A 19,780-nucleotide genomic window follows, 5' to 3' on the forward strand; every position below is an offset into this window, starting at 1 on the left:
TAGTTATCCAATTATTGAGGTCGCACAATGTTGCCACGAACTAAATCAGTGAATTATTAAAAAAGACAATCGATAAATGTCAATAATGTCACGACCAGAACGGAATGCCAATGAATGCCGAAATGACTCAAATGCATAGCGTTAACCACAAGTTTATTGAGAGGAAGGGCAGCACCCACGATCCGGTGCCCACTGGAGGCGGGAAGCGAGCCACTCACACAATCGGATCGTGATCCGAATACGAAAGTGGATCTTCCGGAGCGGGAAATGGCGGTGTCAAGGACGGAAAAAACTGGTCGATAGCCGGGACAGGAGGGAAAAAAAAACGTGGTCGGGATCAAAAACAGGTCGTAGCCGGAGACGAACGGGGAGATCAGGAACGGACGGGTGGAAAAACAAGTGCAAAAAGCGGGACCGATATGCGTCAGAGTCAAAATGCTTGCCTTGTAGAAACAGAGGTTCGCTGACGGACTTACAACAGGCGAGTGAAAGAACTGGGCTTATAAAGGACCGGGAACCAATCAGGTAGCCTGCAGCAGCTGGCGCCAAACGAGCGGGCACAGGTGATCAAAATCAGTCATCATGACAAATAAACTTTTTAGTGCAAACAAATATAAATCTTATTCATGTGTTCACATTTTTAAGACTTTCCAACATTAGATTTAAGGCTTTTTAATGACAATTAGGGCCTTATTTTTAGAATGATGAATTCAAAGCCTTTTAAGACCTTTCAAGGATCCGCAGGAACCCTGTTTTCCCACAGCAAAACACGTATTTGAAGACTAACGGTAGAATAAGTCCTTTCTAGGACAGAGCAACCAAACAAGATGTAAAAGAAAAGTAAGCAATAGATTCGTAGAAATTTTAATCCAAAGAAAACAGAGGAAAACATCTTCAACTGAAACTAAATTGAGAAAAAAACGTAAAAAGACTTCGAAACTAATACAGAAAACAGGAGCAAACGTAAAAGATAACCATGCTTGCTATTTCTAATATCTGACATAACAATATTTACATCCAACCCATTCATAATGCCAATTCCGTAAAGTCGCGCCGGCAGATTCTAGAAAATCGATTTTAACTCATTGTGATCATCTCATATTTGTCCTTCAGACTGCAGTCTTCATCTTCCTCCTCTTCTTCCTCTTCCTCCTCTTCTTCTTCTTCATCCTGGTGAGGCTTTTCGGCTTCGAGGTGGGGATGGTGAAGTTCGATGAGAAGGTAGTAGAGGACGGCTGCCACCACGGCCCCAACCATGGGGCCAGCCACCGGGATCCACCACCAGTAGTCTGCCGTGCTGCACACAAACAAAACAGTTGGTGGAAACTTTGGCAAACTACAGCTTGTTCGAATTTTGAAAAGCAAATATATAATATTAAAATAGCATGACTAAGATTATTTTTCCTTTTTGCTGCAATGTCTGCAAAAGATGGCGCAGTCAACCACATTGAACGCTGTTGGAAGTACACTATCCATTCCCATCAGACACCATAACTTCTTTGAGGCTTCTACGCGTGGAACAGATAATACCATCGAGTTTTTCTTTTTAATTTTGTTTTCGATATGGACAATTTACCGACACGATTGGAGACGTGACGTAACGATCATGACGGTAATTGGCAGCTGATATGCATGTAGTTACTGTTATGGAAAATTGTATTTAAATTATGTATGGTGGCACGGTGGATTAGTGGTTAGCGCATCAGCCCCAAAATTCAGAGGTCACCGGTTCAAATCCAACTCAAATTATCTTGCTCTCCCCTGAGCCTCAAAATTCATGTCAGGTTGATTGGTGTGTCCGTAGGTATGAATCAAGTCAAGTCAGATTTATCCATATAGCCTAAACCACAAAAATGTCTCAAAGAACTGCACAGAATTAGAATTACACAATTACCTGATCTTAAACTAACATGCGGACAAGGAACAACTCAAAACCTCAGCGTGAGGAAAAAGAGAAACCTTGAGAAGGGACCTCACAAGTGGTAATCCCTTTTCCAGGATGACCAGGGTGAATTACATTTAGCATTAAAAGTATCCTTGAATGAGCGTGTGAATGGTTATATGTCTCTGTGTGCCCTGAGACAGGCTGGCAACCAGTCCCGGGTGTCCCTTGCTTAATGCCTGTAGATGCCTGGGATGGGCTCCAGAACCCCTGCGACCCTACTGAGGATAAGCGGTGCAGAATATGGATGAATAATTAATGTATTCATTGTTCCTTCTGAACCGTGTCTCATGCTCTAGAGTTAGGAAACATCTGGTTTCAGTGAAGGGAAGATCAGTTTGGATGCTCAAGTGCATGTCAAAAAGTTCCAAGAAAACTCTAGAAACTGGCCCACGAGGATGTTTTCAACCTGCAGTCTGCGTCAGATGATTGTATCATGTATTGCCTTAAAATGGTCTACCAATCAGAGTCCATAATCTCCGAGTTTAACCAAGAATGAATGATACATGAACTAATGACCTTGCCCTCCGGGTCTTGGTCTATAAAAGTGTGAGATCTTCATTGTTTGAGGACGCTTTCTTGGAATGTGATGTCTCAGTGTATTAAAGTATCAGACTGTCTAAGTTTTTCTCCTGACCCTGAGGTGTCCTGTTAGACGGCACAACATTGTCTAGCTGCACGATCAGAGACCGGAACTAAATTGAGCTTTACGAGCATTGAACGGATGATACCTTTAAAGTCTCTTCTTAGGGCCCGGTCACACAGCCGTTTGCGTCTGAATCACGGCCAGAAATTTCTGCCTGTGAAGCAGGCGCTGTTGGACGCTTTGAGATCGCCATACAGACGAGATACAGCAGTGCTTTACTCGCGGTCGGAAATTCACGCGTGGTTGGCCGCGCGAAAAAGTTTTGAGCTGCTCAAAACTTTGAGCACGTGTTAACCGCGGGCGGCACACGAGGTAATGACGCGGAAATGACGCGGAACGACGTGCTCTGGCCGCGGCCAGGGCGTGGTTACACATGGGTAGGACGGGAAATTTCAGCGGGTAATCGTGGGTGGAGCACGGTCATAGCATGTTCTGCGCCTGTATCGCGGTGTTATTACGTGAAATTAGCGTGTTACGCGTGTGACGGTCAAACGCCTTTCTCCGCGTATATACAGCGCGAATTGCCGAGCACACGTCAGTTGTGCTCAAGACGTCAAGGGGTGAACATGGATCCCCGTCACCGTAGTGACCTCGTCTTAATCCATTTTTATTTCTTGACATTTCTTTTCATTTCATAACAAGATAATAAAATCAAAATGAAAAACTATTACAATAATAACATATTGGCTTCTTCGGTGCCATAGCTTGAAATCTTGATCTTCACGGGACTGTGTCTTGAGCGGTTATGATTTCTACAGCCCAGTGTTATGTCGAGAAATGCATCCCTGCCGAGATTTGCATCCCCTCGCTACTACAACCACTTTTATCTCACTTTTAGGGAATGTAATGGCGAACATATAACCAAATCCACCTCGTCTTGCATTTGTTGGGAATGTAATACAACATAAACCATTCCGTCTTTGTTTTTGTTGTGAACGTAATCGAACGGTAATGCACACCGTGTATAAATCACTTTTGAGAACTGTTATGCACTCTACCGTAAAGCTTATTATGCAGAAATAAGCTTTATGGTAGAGTGCATAACAGTTTCAATACGAGCGATTTGAATAGAAAAAGGCAAAATAAACATGTTACCTGCTCAAAAGTGATTTGTATACGGCGTGCATTACCGTTCGATTACATTCACAACAAATACAAAGACGGAATGGTTTAAGTTGTATTACATTCCCAACAAATGCAAGACTAAGTGGTTTTGGTTAAATGTTCGCCATTAAATTCCCTAAAAGTGATATAGAAGTGAGATAAAACGAGGTAAAAGTGGTTGTAGTAGCGAGGGGATGCAAATCTCGGCAAGGATGCATTTCTCGGCATAACGCCGGCTCGGCAGCTTTTATACCCGTGGTCCCCACGAGAAAATGACGCGAAAATGACGCGATGAGGAAGCGGAACAGTCGCCGGCGTCTGTTTTGCGGGCATACCACCGATGAACAGCGGGTTGGCCAATTTTGCGCATTTTCCATCGCGGGCAACCACGGGCAAAAAACCCCGCAAAATTTTACCCGTGATACAGACGCAAACGGCTGTGTGACCGGCCCCTAAGTTTTCAATCTGCTTCAAGTTGAGATTGAATCTCTTCATTAATACCGTAAATTCCGGACTATAGAGCGCACCTGATTATAAGCCGCACCCACCACATTTTAATAGGACAACCGCTTTTGTACTTACACAAGCCGCACCTGTATATAAGCCGCGTGCACCCACGTTAAAACTTGTAACACAATCACAAAATTAACCCAAACCCTATTTTGAGTCCTGCGAGTTTAACTGAGCATATAGTACTCAGTTCAACAACCATAGCCGGCAAAATCTACGGAAAATGATACCGGTACTTAACATATGATGCAGACCTGCAGAGTCCAGGTCCCGTTAAAAGTAATCCAAGGAAAAAAAGTGTATTCCAAAGGTAAGGGTGGGAAAAATATATATCCACTTTTGTCTGCCCTGTCCACAAACAATCACCTTTACCGGTCCCCACTTCCCGTCATCCCCCGCGTCTGTTACGCCCCTTCTTTTTAATTGGTCAGTGCAAGACTTATCAGAATAAGTGTCCAAAGTAAATACAAATAAATACATTACAAAAATATACAGTTGCAAAAACATATTATACATGGTTACACATATTTACAAAGACGGTACACCGAGAGAGTTTTCAAAGCTTTAATAATAATATAACTTTCATCCCAAACCATGCCTGTGAAGGGTAGCAAAACGCTACTAGCAACACGCTCGCAACACAGCAAACGGCTCTGTTAAAAAAACCATACCGTACTTGAAGTAAGCACGGTAAACCGTCCTTATCTTCCTCCTCATAACTGACGTCATCAAAGTCATCTTCCTTCAGTATGGGAAAGAGACTTTGTCATGTAGACCTCGTCCCACGCTCCCTTGTTCTAAAACACGCTAGCAACACGCTCGCAAGGTAAAGTACGTGCAGTAGCTCTGTTTCCTTCTTTATCGGACTGCTCGATTGCGTTTAGCTTGTAAGCTGCGTCATGTGCCTTGAACTCGAGCGCTGCTGGCGGCTGTTAGAAAAATGACATAAATTGGCCGCATCACTGAATAAGCCGCAGGGTTGAACGTTTGGGAAAAAAGTAGCGGCTTATAGTCTGGAATTTGCGGTAATAACAAGGCGAAAGACAATTAAAAATGGACAGTGCACCAACAAGATCGGAGGGGTGACAGGACGATCATGACGGTAATTACGATGCAGGTAGCTTCAAATATGTTTTATTTTTCAATTTCATGAATCGTGAATGGATCCAGACACTGTATCTTTATTTTCCCTCCTACTCCGGCCCTTCTGGAAAATGTTGAACCCAATGTGAACCGTGAATCCTTGGCTTTGGACCGTATAATGGAAGCACGTTGGATCACCAACCGCTGCAATCGATTACATCTGCGGAGTGCATGTGACATTATATAATAAGGCAACAATCCTTATTGCCTAATGATTTACTTCAATCAATGTGTGTGTGTTTGTTTACTACACTAACCTCTCGCATGAGGTTGATGGCAGGCATTAATATTTTAATATAATACGGTATTTAACAGGAGGGAGTATGTTTTTCCGGAGTCCAGCATGGGGTATGCCACCATTTGGCCTTCCCCATTATTAGTGCTAGTTGCTTGGCAACCAAAAAGGACGTAGCCAAACATCTTTCACCTCTGGCCACAGTATTTGTCATTCTTCAAATTGAAAGCTGAACTATTTGCACACAATGGTCACACTTACAATTTTTGGCCAGCATATTCTGGACTTTTATTGCAGCTTGATATGTTGTGCTGTAAGATAGGATTATTTTTTAACGTTTCATTTATTTATTTATTTTTTGTTCTTAAAAAGGTCTTATTTGTGTCCAGCAGTGTCATGCAGTCAAATTACAAGGCACAACTTCTAAATATTCCTAAGTGAGATTGTTTTTCTATACTCATACTTCACAGGCAGCCATATTGGTTGGGTCCACCAGGCATGGTTTGATGTTGTCACGGATCTAAACTCATGTTGCTGGATGTTCAAATGAAAGATGAATGTGTAGCATTGTATTTTGTGACTTTACCGTTTATTTCTAAGTGGTGTTACCCAGTGAGTGGAGGCCAGAGCGAAAACCTCGCCTTTCAAAGATTGTGTGCAAGTGCCATAAACCCGAGGTGAACATATTGTTTCCCAGCCAAAATGAGCTCCAGAGAAAGCCCTAAGTATCCTTGAAAGCCTGGCTGAAAATAGTGCATCCTTACCCGGCGAGTGGAGGGCACAGATAGGCTCCGGATTAAGACAATGTGACCTGCGTGGATGGCCCAGACACTCAAAAATACTTTGCTGAGGATAGTGCTGAAACGAGTCTCAGAGATAGCCTTTTGAACCCTAACCCCTACCACGCACGCTTTTCTCAAGTGCTTAAGGGTCTTGTTTGTCCATCTGTGAATATTTGTTGTCATAACTTAGCCTGGAATGTTTAATGCAAAACTGGAGCTTTGATCACCAAATTTATAACATCAAGGTAACACATATACAGTATGGCTGCCTGACTTAGATAGATAGATAGATAGATAGATAGATAGATAGATAGATAGATAGATAGATAGATAGATAGATAGATAGATAGATAGATAGATAGATAGATAGATAGATAGATAGATAGATAGATAGATAGATAGATAGATAGATAGATAGATAGATAGATAGATAGATAGATAGATACTTTGTTCATCCCCGAAGGGAAATTCACATTAGTGCCCGGATGTAGATTACGTGACAAGAACTATCAATATCTAGTATTTTAAAAACCCTAGAGCAGGGGTGTTAAACTCAATAGCACAGAGGGCCAAAACTCAAATCACACCTTTGGTCGCAGGCTGAACAGGATAAATATTTATTGAATACACTAAAATTTTACTTGTTTTTTTAACAAATATGAATTTAAAACAGGCCGGAATATTATTCCAGAATAAACAAATTTAACTTATTCTTCATAAAAATATCTCCTGTTAAAACTCGACAAAATATTAAAAAAATGGAAATATAAATAACATTTGTGCTTTTCACTTTGGGTATTTCATTCCTTATCCTTATTGCTCCAGCGAAGGTCGGGGGGTCCCGTCCCTGTGCGTTGAGCCGACCAGATGAACCAGGTTTTTCCAATGCTGGCGGTCTTGTGCCAGCTGTTCTGCATCCTCTACGGCAACTCCGTGTTGTTGGAGGTCGCCCGCAACGACGTCGAGCCATCGAGTGCGGGGTTTCCCTCGTGGTCGTCTCCAGCCTGCGGCCTTTGGGTCAAACTGGAGAATGGCTCGTGTCGGATGGTCTGGTGGTAGACGAAGGACATGGCCAAACCAGCGGGTGCGGCGTTGTGCGACCAAGGAAGATGCTTGGGGCTGGCACGTGCGGGCTCTGAGCTCTTTATTGGAGACTCGCTGGGGCCACCTGATGTTCTCGATGGTTCTGAGAGCCCTGCTATCAAAACCATCGATTCTTGTGGCCAGGGTGTCGTTCAGGGGCCATGTTTCTGAGCCATAAAGCAGGATAGGGAGTACGGCGAGGTTGTAAATGCGGAGCTTCGTCTTGCGTGCGATGGTCTGGTGCCGCCAGAGTGGTTTCCAGAGAGACTGCAGAGCAGATGCTGCCAGGGCTCTTCTGCGGAGAATCTCTGGTTTTAGGTCCCCATTGTCTGTCACCATGGACCCCAGATATACAAAGCTCTTGACAGGCTCTACGATGTCGCTACCAATTTGGATGGGAGGTGGATCTGGTCCATCACCGACATACATGAACTTGGTTTTCGTCCAACTCACTTGCAGGCCAAGCCGCGCTGCCTCTTCGCTGTAAATGCCCAGAGCGTCTCTCAGCTGGCTGTAGGAAGTGCTGAGAATGATGGTGTCGTCAGCATACTCCAGGTCAGTCAGGTGGTAGTTGCCGAAAGACACTCCGGGGATGCGCTCACTAACCCTGAACATCAGATGGTCGATGATGCAATTAAAAAGGTCGGGAGCAGCCACACAGCCTTGGCGAACGCCGCTGGAGATAGCAAACCAGTCGGAGTCAATGCCGTTGATACGGACACAGCTCTCTGTGTTGCTGTAGAGCAGCTTGAACAGGGCTATGATCTTGGGTGGTGCTCTGAGAGCTTGGAGGATGTTCCACAGTGAAGAGTGGCAGACGGTGTCAAAGGCGGCCTTCAGATCAATGAATCCGATATATAGATGGCGATCTTTACGGAATTCACGGGTCTTTTCTATCAGCAAACGGACGGCAGAGATGTGGTCCGTTGTGGAGCGGTTGGGCATAAAGCCAGCCTGCTTTCATTATGGTGAAAAACAAATCCTGGATCCAAAACTAAATATCCTGATATTCTTCTTTAACTCTTTAACTTTCTGTATCTTGTGCTCTGCATTCAGGTTTTTCAGCTTACTCTGCGGTTTTCCATTAAATTCCTTAATTACAGCCACATTAGCTCCACAAAGAAGACACAAGGGGTTTTACTGCAATGTCAGTGAACAAATATTCAGCCTCGCCTTGGTTTTGAAAGGCTGCGATTTCAGAATCAACTATTCTCTTGGCCGTTGTGAGGGTTTAGCATCTACGTAATCCTCAGCAACAAAAACGTCACCCTGCTTTTCTCCGTTTAGCCTTCCGTTACATCAGGCATTACGTCTAGATTCCTGAGACTAAAGACTCACTATTAATGCACTCGTCGATGTGTTGCTTGTCTGTAGATAGTTTTAAAAGTGGCTGCGCTCGTCAGGCGACAGCTACCACAATTTATGCCGGAACATTTTCGGGAAGTATTGCGATGGCAGCAGAAGCTCTGCATTATGGGATCTGTAGTTTGAGAGTTATCAGCCTGTAATATAGCTGGACCGTTATAGTAGCTGTATATAAAATGATTTCATGGGCCAGATATGATTGTACTCCGGGCCGGACGTGGCCCGCGGGCTGTAAGTTGGGCACCTATGCCCTAAAATCACCTGAAGACCTCCATCCCCCATCCGGCCACAGCGGTGAACAGTCTAGGTCCGAGGTCCCGCGCAGGATTCAAGGGGTAGCCACAGTTGAGTCCCATGGACACCCCAATAGCCATTATGATTAGCCCGATGGCTAGCGGCTCCACACCTCTGGGGGCGCCGAGGTTTCCTCCGTCGATGATGGCCAGAATGCACAGAACTAGCATGCCAGTTCCCACCACCTGCCAGGAAAATAATACCAACTTGGGATGCACCGAGGTGACAATTTGGGGGCAAAACTAAACACCAAAAATGAAATGGAATGCTTATTTTGCACTGACATGCAAAAAACAGTATAAAATAACAAATAACTGAAATACATACTACTCGACGCTAACGCCATTAAAGAGCAATTAGAAATAGATAAATGAAACAAAATGCTAATATTTGTTAGGAAACACTCTGTAGAAAATATTGCATCATATAATTAAATATGATAGAGAAATCAATTTTTTAATCAGCAAACTTCTATTTGTATTTGTTTCAATAAAGTTTTGCTAAAAAGAAAAACATAGCGATTTCCCTACATCAATTGCCCAGTCCGGGTAGAACATGCACGGCAGCATAAACGACAAACAATACATGCGAATATAAAAGCAAAAAATAAAAAATAAATTCCTTTTTCAAAAAAACTTCATTTTGACTCTGCTCGGTGTCAGTGCAGTTCACAATCAAGGACGAAAAAACTAGATTGAGTTTGGCCAGCTTTCCTTAATTTCTTGGACAATTGAAATCTCAATGATCTGAGTGGCTACTCAGACCAGGACTCCAACAAGGACTTAATTTGCCATTGAGCTCCACATCAAGGTCGCGGTAGGAATTGGAACCGTGTTTGTCTGATACGAAAATAGACTTAGGTTGGGTTCAAGTAAATTTTGTGACTAATAATATGTTTTTAGAATAGATGAATGGCCATTAAACTGAAATTGTCATGAACAGAGACAGGATCAGGACCCAAATGCGTGACGTTTCTCACAAAAGCCTTTCATTTTCGGGAAATGGGGCAGTTATGCACGCTAGGCAGCAGTCTGGCGAAGAATGACAGGAAGCCAGAGGGCGATGAGATTGATATCAATTGCCCGAGCAGATATCGGACAGATGGGGTCGATACCGGACAGGACAGGACGGACAGGATAGATATCAAAACAGGATATCGAAATTAAACAGGACAAACTAGACAGGAACGAAACTTGAAACCGATATTAAACTGGGCAAAATAAACGAGAACAATAACGGACAGGAAATACTAACAGGAAACAAGACAGAGTCAAAACCCACGTCTTGCGGGGCAGAGGTTCGTTGACGGACTTACAAATGGTAAGTGAGAGCCATGAGCTTGAATAAAAGGAAAGCCAATCTATCAACGAGCCGCAGCTGGCACCAGACGGGCAAGGCCAATTGGGTGCCATGGCAACCATGACAAAAATAGAAATAAAACAGGGTTATTAAACCAAGATTAACCAAACTTGGAATTTCTCATCCAACACCTTAAACCAATTAAGAGTGTTCTTTTACAATCATTTATGTTCATTAAATGATCTTGTCCACTATTCATTAAATTGTCGACATCTGTATAAAATGAATTTTGTTTCTTTATTCAATTTGACCACTCATCAAATATAGTATTAGTCTTGTAGCTTTTCTTACCTCTACCTGATAGGTGATACTCTAAATTTAAGTGTTTAATTTATAACATTATCATAAAACAACAAAAAAGGCATTTAAGTGCTTAAAGAAGTCCGATCAAAAAACGAAAAATAGATTTAAAAAAAGAACTAAAATTGTTTTAAAATGCAAATAACGCAAGCAAGTTCCCTTGAGGTCGCACAATTGGCCATTTTAGCGATAATGGACAGGACAGTGAGTAGTGACGAGAGACTGTAGGATGTCTCATTACACTCACCTGTGCCCGCTCATTTGGCGCCAGCTGCTGCTGGTTACCTGTTTGGTTCCCTGTCCTACTTAAGCTCAGTCCTTTCACTCGCCTGTTGTCAGTCTGTCAGCGACCCTCTGTTTTCACAAGTCAAGCATTTTTGACTCTGAATCCCGTCGGTCCCGTTTTGTCACCCGTTTTTCACTCGTCCGTTCCTGATTTCTCCGTTTGTCTCCTGCTACGACCCGTTTTTTGACCCCGACCACGTTTTGATCTCCCATCCCGGCTAACGACCCGTTTTTTGACCCCGACCACGTTCTGATCTCCCGTCCCGGCTAACGACCTGTTTTTCCGTCTAACTACGCTACGATCTCCCGCTCCGGAAGATCCACTTCCGCATTCGGAACACGCTCCGATCCCGTGTGCGGCTTGCTTCCCGCGTCCAGCGAGCCCCGGATCTATTCTTCTATTCTATTCTATTCTATTCTATTCTTCTATTCTATATTTCAATAAACTTGTGAGTAACGTTACGCTTTTGGGTCCTCCTTCTGTTTTGGTCCTGACATAGGAGGGAACTGATGATGACAGTGCGGCAGTCGGCGCATTTTTAATGCAACAAACCAGTCTCACTTGTATATTTGCCAACGTAAGATAATTATAGTAGTAAATTAAAATGTCTCAGCTCTGTAGTGTTGGTATGTAAACGCAGGGTTGGGTAGGGTTACTTAAACTGGATTACTTTCAATTACTTTTGGATTACTCTAATACCAAATATGCTAATAAAAGACAAAATAAACTAAATATGAATAGAATGAAATGAAATGATCTGCATTTATATAGCGCTTTTCAAGTCAATGACTTCCCAAAGCGCTTTACAATGTGCTCCACAATTCCCAATAGCGGCCCTGCAGCCATGTAAGGCGCTAACCTGCTTATTGGGGGTATTAGGGGTTCAGTGTCTTACCCAAGGACACTTCGACATGTAACACGGACGAGCCGGGATTCGAACTGGGATCCCTTGAAGACTACCTCCTGAGCTACTGCCGCCCTGAATAAAATTACTAAATTTTGTGCAGTCTTGGGGAGTAACGGTGTACATGGAACGGCAAAAATGATGTTGGCAAGCTGTTTGGATTTATTTTCATTTTGTTTCTGTCGCATTTTATGTTAGTTTTGCCGGCGATCAAAGAAATCAAAGCCAGGAGAGAAAGCTTACCACATGTTGTGAGTCATCATTTTATTCATATTTAGTTTCTTTTGTCTTTTATTAGCATATTTGGTATTGGAGTAATCCAAAAGTAATTGAAAGTAATCCAGTTAAAGTAACCCTACCCAACCCTGTTAGCCCGGCTAACGAAAACGTGGAAACAGAAGGACGTAGAAACTTTTCAAAAATATCTTGTTGGTAAAACCTTGGCAAAGCTCCCATTCAGACAAAACCTCCATCTCCTTTCTTCTTGTGTGCTAAATGGATAATAAGGATTTGTGTTGTACCCAAACTCGACCCTGAGTGAAAGCCAGCTTCACATGGCTTGCCTCACCTTAGAAGTAATGTCATCATCACGTCTTTTTCTGGGTGTATCAAATTTGATGCATCATTAAAAACAACAGACTGCTGATGTAAACTAGTGCAAGCAAACTAGCAGTGCAGACCTCATCATCAAAACTTTACCTTGTTAACGTATTCAACACGTATGTAACCCAAACATGTTACTTTTGAATGAGCGCACTGACTTAACAGCCTGGAAATGGCGTTGAGTGTAGATCGTACTTCCTGTTGAATCGGGTCATTGAACCCCAAACCGAGCAAAGCAAAAAAGGGGGTTGCTCCCCACCTTAAATGGGGCAATCAATTCCACATTAGCGACATTTCCTACATTTTACAGCATTCTGAGCCCGAATAGGATGAGGAAGATGTGAGTGAACCGATCGTGCCGAATCGTGAGCCGAGCTTACCTGGTCGATGAAACCGCCGAGAATGGACAGGTGTCTTGCCGGGTAGGATGCAAAAATGTGAGCCGTTGCGTTGATCCCCGTCACCGACAGGATCCCGTTTGTGAAGTCCATGAAAGCGTCTGTGAATAGTTGGAAGATCTCAGTGGTCAAAAAGTATTAGAACTAAAATTAGAATTGTCTTTATTGTCATTGTTAACAACACAGAGAACACTGTTTACAATGAGATTAGACGTGGCACTCTAGGATAAACACGTAATAAAGACTCAAAAGAAAAAAAAAGGGATAAAAAGAATCTCAGGATAAATAGGCAAACCGATTTAAAAGAAAGTGCTTGAAGCCTAAGCGCATCAGAACATTAAGCAACAATATTTCAAAATAAATCAATAAAATAGACATTAATACCCATTCATATATATATATATATATATATATATATAAATATATATATATATATATATCTCACAGTCTTGTGTGCTCCTTTAAGGTGGTGATGGCCCCGGAGAAGAAACGGTCTCAGGGACTGTTAGTCCTTGTTTTAAAGGGACAGTGTATTAATTGGAGCATCTTAGTGGTAAAAAAAATACATTCAAAAACAAGCTTGATTTAAATAATAAGCTAAAGTATTTTGACTCTCATATAAACATGCATTTTCAAAATACACCAAGGTCTAAAAATTAGCATTTATCTCACATAGCATCAGTCTCACTAAAAGGAGCTGTGGGCATAAAATTAGAAGGGACATGGTGTGTTTTGGTCATTCTGAGTTTCTGTAGTTTGTATTCTTCTCTGTGCTTTATAATAGCACTTGTTTTCAGTTGTACTACACCATACAGCGACATCTAGTGGTCAAATTATACACACTGTCCCATTAAGGGACCTGTAGTGTCTTCGAAGGGGCAGCAGGACAGCCGTTGTGAGATGAATCCTTTTATGACGTTGTTGACTCTGCTGCGGTATAGCAAGCTGGCAATGTTCTCCAAAATGGGCAGAGAGCAGCCAATGATTTTCTGGGCTGTGTAATGACTCTCTCTATGTTTTTTCTGTCTGTTGCCATGCTCTCGGCATACCAATTAGCGATTACAACCACATTGTAAGATGTGCTGTGGCTCATTTTACTTATTTGGTTTGAACATGAGGATTAATAGAAATAGAATACCTCTGTTTGGCTTCATTACTCCCCTTTGAAAATAAACAGACTCGTCGGATTACATTAAATACATCCGTTTGCCTCTTACCTTTTGAATGAACACTACTCTTGGCCATGCCATGTGACTGGCTGGCAACCAGTTCAGAGTGTCCCCTGCCCCCTGCCCGAAGATAGCTGGGATAGGCTCCAGCACCCCCGCGACCCTACTGAGGATAAGCGATGCCGATTATGGATGAATGGATGGATACTCTTGGCCAATTGTAAGCTTTTTTTAACGGTCCTAGCCTGTGACAAGGTACGAGGGCCTGTTTAAAAAAGAAGTCATGACCATTTCGGCTTCAAAAATCTTACACCAATTGTGACTGATTCAAATGTGGATGACACATTGGTTAGCCAAAGAATTTCCCAACGTATGTGCACATTTACGGTGCGTATTTAAATCAGAGATACAAGGTAAACGTGCGCAGAGCCAATCGTGATTTATTTTTACGGACCATTATTACGTGCAAGTGTGCACAGTCATGGATTGACTTCTAGAAAGATGAGTCAAGCATTTATAACTCTTTCGCAATGTCTAAAAATTGGCAAAATGCAAAATTTAAGGGCTGGGAACTGGTCGTCTACAAATGGCTACTTTTGGAAATGGCCAGACCTACCATAAGAAAAACGTGTAAAATACAATGTTTAGTTTTTCAGATTGTGATCACATTTGACAATGTACTAGGTGAGGCTTCAATCTGTTGTCTCACCTGTTTTCCAGCTAAGATGGCTATGCTACATTCTTCTGCAGGCATTTGATTGCAAAAAAAAAAATCAGGCAAGAATAAAAACCTTTTTGTGTGTGTTCCAAATCAGATTATTCAATGCTAATATCCCTTTCAGTAATTATTTCAGTTTGGGACAAAAGATCAGAGTGTTACCTTTCAAAAGAGACCAAAACCGTCTATATTGACCAAATGGTTTAAGAACATTGTTCAATTTACTTTGGGTACGTCTTGGACTGGGATTCTAGGCTAATTTTACAGGATCGATAAAGGGTTGAAAAAAAATGAGGTGAGTAAAGAAATGTTATTTATCAGAGGAACATTGTGACATTTCTGTTTGGTGTCATACCATCTGCTCTCTTTAATGGAACACATGTCCTGGCTCAATAAAGGGCGGGAATAGAGGATGTGATAAAAACGCAAGCATTCTCACCATAGTATAATCCAAATACTGCAGCGGCTCCCGCAAATGCGCCGAGAAACTGCGCGATGACGTAAAAAGGAAACTTCCAGATCTTGAGTTTGCCCAGGATCACCATTGCCAGTGACACGGCGGGGTTCACGTGGCCCCCTGAAATGGTAAACAAGGAGCAAACTTCAGAAATCACATTCACTACGGAGCTTCTTGTTTTACACTATTGTTATTTTTCAGTTACTGTATTTGCCGGATTATAAGGCGCATCCCCAGAAAATAGTCGTGTGGTAGAATTTTCCATAAATAAGGCACACCGGACTATGAGCAGGCATGAAAACAGGTCAGGGGTTAAAAAGGTGAGAAGCGTGTGGAGGAGAGACTGTATTTACCCTTGCGCACCCCTTTTATATTTTATTAAAAAAAAGGTATAACGTTTTGTTTCACTTTTTCTCAGGTCAAACTAAGCATTGCATGTGACAAAAAATATCTCTGGTACCATATATAAAGAATCAATTGCCTTTATCGTATGTTATCCATATCGCTGGTGTTCAAGTGGTTGGGTTTTGGCACTCTAACCACCGTGACCTAGGTTTGATTTCCATGACATCAAATGTTTTGCAGTTGTAATCAGTGCTATTTTTCGACTGATAAACCATTGCACGAATATGTTAACATACTACTCTAAAACCAGAAGACCCTGATAGAAAATGTTCGGATATCAGTTCATGCCCTCAAACTCAGGCGCTTTTGAATCATGCAGCACAACAGCAATCAAAAACACACCAGCAAGTGCACCTCTGAATGGCTCAAAATATACAAAATGAAAGTTCTGAAGAGGCAAGGTCAGAGTCCGGGTTTGAATCAAATTGAGAGGTGACCTTAAAGGGCAGTTCATGCTAGAAAACCCTCCAATATGGCAGATTTGAGACGATTTTGCAAAGAAAAGTGAGCCAAAGGCAGCACGGCAGCGCAGTGCGGCACAGTTCTGAGGTCATGAGATCGAACCTTCCTGTGTGGAGTTTGCATGTTCTCCCTGTGCTTGTGTGGGTTTCCTCCCACATTCCAAAAAGATGAATGTCAGGTTAATTGGCCGGTCCAAATTGTCCCTAGGTGTGAATAAGCGAGTGAGTTGTCTATGTGTGCCCTGCGACTGGCTGGCAACCAGTTTTGGGTGTCCCCTGGCCCCTGCCCAAATATAGCTGGGATGGGCTCCAACACCCCCGCCACCCGACTGAGGATAAGCGGTGCAGATAATGGATGGATGGAGTGAGCCAATATTCCCCCACAGCATTGCGAAAGAATCATTACCAATTATCGGAAGCGTTTGATTTCTGATAGGTTTGGATGATCTGCCTTAATAAATGGAATCAACATTTCAAAACTGCAATTTCTATTTCCTTGGGTTGGCTCTGTGTGATATTAAAATTGGTTTGATGATCTGAAACCTTTGTGAGAGATAAATGTGCAAAAAAGACAGAAATCAGGAAAGGGGGAAATACTTTTTCATGCCACTAGCTATATATTTTTAATGCAACTGTAAGGACAGACAGCGTTTACACTGACGTGGCCCTCAGTAAAAATGAATATGACAAGTGATACTTCAACAGCAATTTAAGATGGAAGTGCGAGCTTTATCAGTATCTTCATACATATAAAAAGATCAGCTGTGAATATGAGAGTGTTTCGGTAGCATTTATGATGGTGTTTGAGTTGTGTGTGAGCAATAGCCTTGATTGATGTCCCAACATGGGGCCCCTCACAGGCTGGCATGACATCCACTCCATCATTACGGAGGCTGTCACGAGCGACAGAAGAAGGGAAGCAGCCTCAGTGAAGTTAGAGGGCAGAAAACCATAAATTATGACTGTGGCATTACCGAATTTCTTTAAAGGAAACTCTGAAGGATCTTGAAGAAGTTTGGTTCTGATGCTTAAATGAGAGGTCACGTTTTAAAGCCAATGTTTGCCTTACACATTGCAAGCAATCGATGTTTGCAGGACATTGAGAGCCTCGGGTTATGGATGACCCCAGAGAGGCTGCTTCCAAATCAATGGCTAGGCCACACACATTGAGCGCTGTGGTAGTGATGGCTTCTTCTGGTTGAATGGAGAGCCTGACAAATATATTTACAGAAAACTTTTATATGGTTATTTGTGAATTTTCAGGTTCTAGGTATTTTCTTTGGGGACCTTTTAGGGTGACTAGGCATTGTTTTAGGGCCTCTGGCCTAAAGTCATCGAGACCCCAATTCACACATGACCTCAATGAGGACAAGCACTTTCTGCAAAGTTGCCTCAAAAATAAGTGAAAAAATGAGAATTAAGAAAACAAACGTAAAACCAAAATATATAACAAGAACAACTCAAAAATAGTCAAAAAGAAAAAGGAGAAAATATATATAATTAATTTGATTACTTTCCATGCCAGAAAAAGTGAATAATTTCTCTACCTACACACACAAATTTTTTTGCCTCATTGGCAGAAAAAGTTGTTTTTTTTTAAGAACTGTTTTTCTTATTTACTGCAAATGCAGAGTCAATGTCAATGCCGGGGTCCAGCTCATCTCTGAAGACCAGGACACATCAAACCGGCAACAACGGGGACCAGATGATGAAGGTGCTGTATCTAAGTCGGTTCAGGAGGCTTCTCCAGCTACTGGTATCCTTGTAAACCAGTATAGTACGATCTGTTTCATATGGGGGAGCAAACCCAAAAGAACAGCCTGGAAATGGATTGACGCCACCAGACTGTACTTTCCCACGACACACCACAGGAAGGGGTTCCCTGACGACCCTGGTGTTAAGGGATCCGTGAACCTTAAACTTTTTCATAAAGAGCCCAGCAAAAGTATTGGCTGCCAAAGAACGTTTTGCCATATTTCCACATTCCAGGCTATAGTGGAACCAAACGATTAAACCTTTTATATTTACAACAAATAAAAAATGAGAAATAGATGTTGTAAAAATATTGACCGCGTGTCCCCTCAGTTCAGGCAACTGACTCCAGAAAATTCCTGGTGACTTCTGAATGACCCACTGTCGACCCTAAATGACTGACACCTAAATGACTGACAATTACAAAAAGTGCACATGTGTGTCATTTAGTCTCAGTTTAAATGCATCTGCTCTGTGATGGGCTCAGAGGTCTATGAAAGGAAACACTGGAGAACAGACAGTATTATGAAGACCAAAGAACACACTAGGAAGGTCCGGGATAAAGTTGAGGAAAAGTTCAAAGCAGGAATGGGATACAAATTTTTTTTTGCAACATTTACATATCTCCTGGTGCTCTGTGCAAACAATAATATCAAACTGGAGAGAGCATAAAACCACCGCAAATCTACCACGACCTGGCCGCCCGTCTAAAGTTTAGAGTCTAAACTTTCAGCCCAAACAAGGAAAAAACTAACCATAGAAGCAACCAAGTGGCCCATTGGATGACCTGCAGGCATACACGGCTGAGGTCGTTTAATTTGTGCATTAGACATCTATTATTCGTACTCTGCATAATTTTAATGGAGAAATGGCAAGATGTAAGCCCTTTCTAAAAAAATAACATAAAAAGGCCTGTTTGGCGTTTGAATGAATCCACATGGAAGAATAGCATGTGGAACTAGGTGCTCTGGTCAGATGAGACCAAAATTGAACTTTTGGGCTAAATGCAAAGCATTAGATTTGGCAAAAGAGTAAAACTGCAAAAACTGAAAACACCATGCCCACTTTCAAACAAGGCGGTAGCAGCATTATGCTCTGGGGTTTCTTTTTGTTCAGTAGGGACTGGGAACATATGGGAAGGATGCAATGGCAAATCTTTTTGCAACGCCTACTTTTCAATTTATTTTTATTTGTTAGCACCATATAAAATTAGGTTTCTTTTCACAATTGTGTATACCATGTTGTGTATTCTTAGAAAACATTTTGAGTTTTTCATCTTTGTGTTTAAAGCCTGAAACATGGCAATATGTCAAAAGGTTCTTTTGCAATGCGCTGTATACCCACTTGACATTTTCCAGACTGGCAATGTGAAAATAAATCAGAATCCTAATTACCTGATACCCCCCCAGCCACATAAGCCGCCATCATGAGTCCGACAGAGAAACCGATGTGGACAGTGAGCGGTTCGCCCAAAGTGCTCCGACTGAGGACCGACTGGGCCACCGAACCGCAACCGAACAACTGAAACAAACCACACGATCATTTGAAATGTTATACACCTAATTCTACGTATTAATGTCAAAAATATATGAATCAATCAATACCTTTCACTGTGTCTGCCGAAATTCTCCTTTACTCTGAACACGTTTAACATCAAGAAATAATAAAAGTTACTTACAACCAAAACAAAGGTCCCGAGGAATTCTGCCAAGACTTCCTTAAGTATTCCATGTTTGATGGCACAGCGTTTCCTCATGCTTTCAGTATTTTGACGCGCCGACTGCGATTCCGAGTGCCCCGTTGTCCAGCTGCGCTCGCTTCTGAGAAGCCAATGTCATGTCAGGCCTCCGCACACCCCCTCGCA

The 19,780-nt window shown here is 42.3% G+C and overlaps 1 protein-coding gene across 1 annotated transcript; it reads right to left on the bottom strand.

Annotated features, from left to right (window-relative positions):
• Positions 1 to 848: 848 nt before the first annotated feature.
• On the bottom strand, positions 849 to 19,742 carry LOC148362568 (aquaporin-9-like). The gene is made up of 6 exons (XM_088340019.1): positions 19,595 to 19,742; positions 19,311 to 19,437; positions 15,281 to 15,418; positions 12,937 to 13,055; positions 9,072 to 9,289; positions 849 to 1,297 (listed from the first exon to the last, which is right to left on the bottom strand). The coding sequence occupies exons 1-6, from the start codon at positions 19,670 to 19,672 to the stop codon at positions 1,078 to 1,080; spliced, it is 900 nt and encodes a 299-aa protein (XP_088196145.1). The 5' UTR covers positions 19,673 to 19,742; the 3' UTR covers positions 849 to 1,077.
• Between the last annotated feature and the right edge of the window lie 38 nt (positions 19,743 to 19,780).

This window comes from Urocampus carinirostris, chromosome 7, assembly GCF_059441175.1.
Source record: "Urocampus carinirostris isolate Australia breed hairy pipefish chromosome 7, RoL_Ucar_1.0, whole genome shotgun sequence".
Taxonomy (NCBI): Eukaryota; Metazoa; Chordata; class Actinopteri; order Syngnathiformes; family Syngnathidae; genus Urocampus; species Urocampus carinirostris.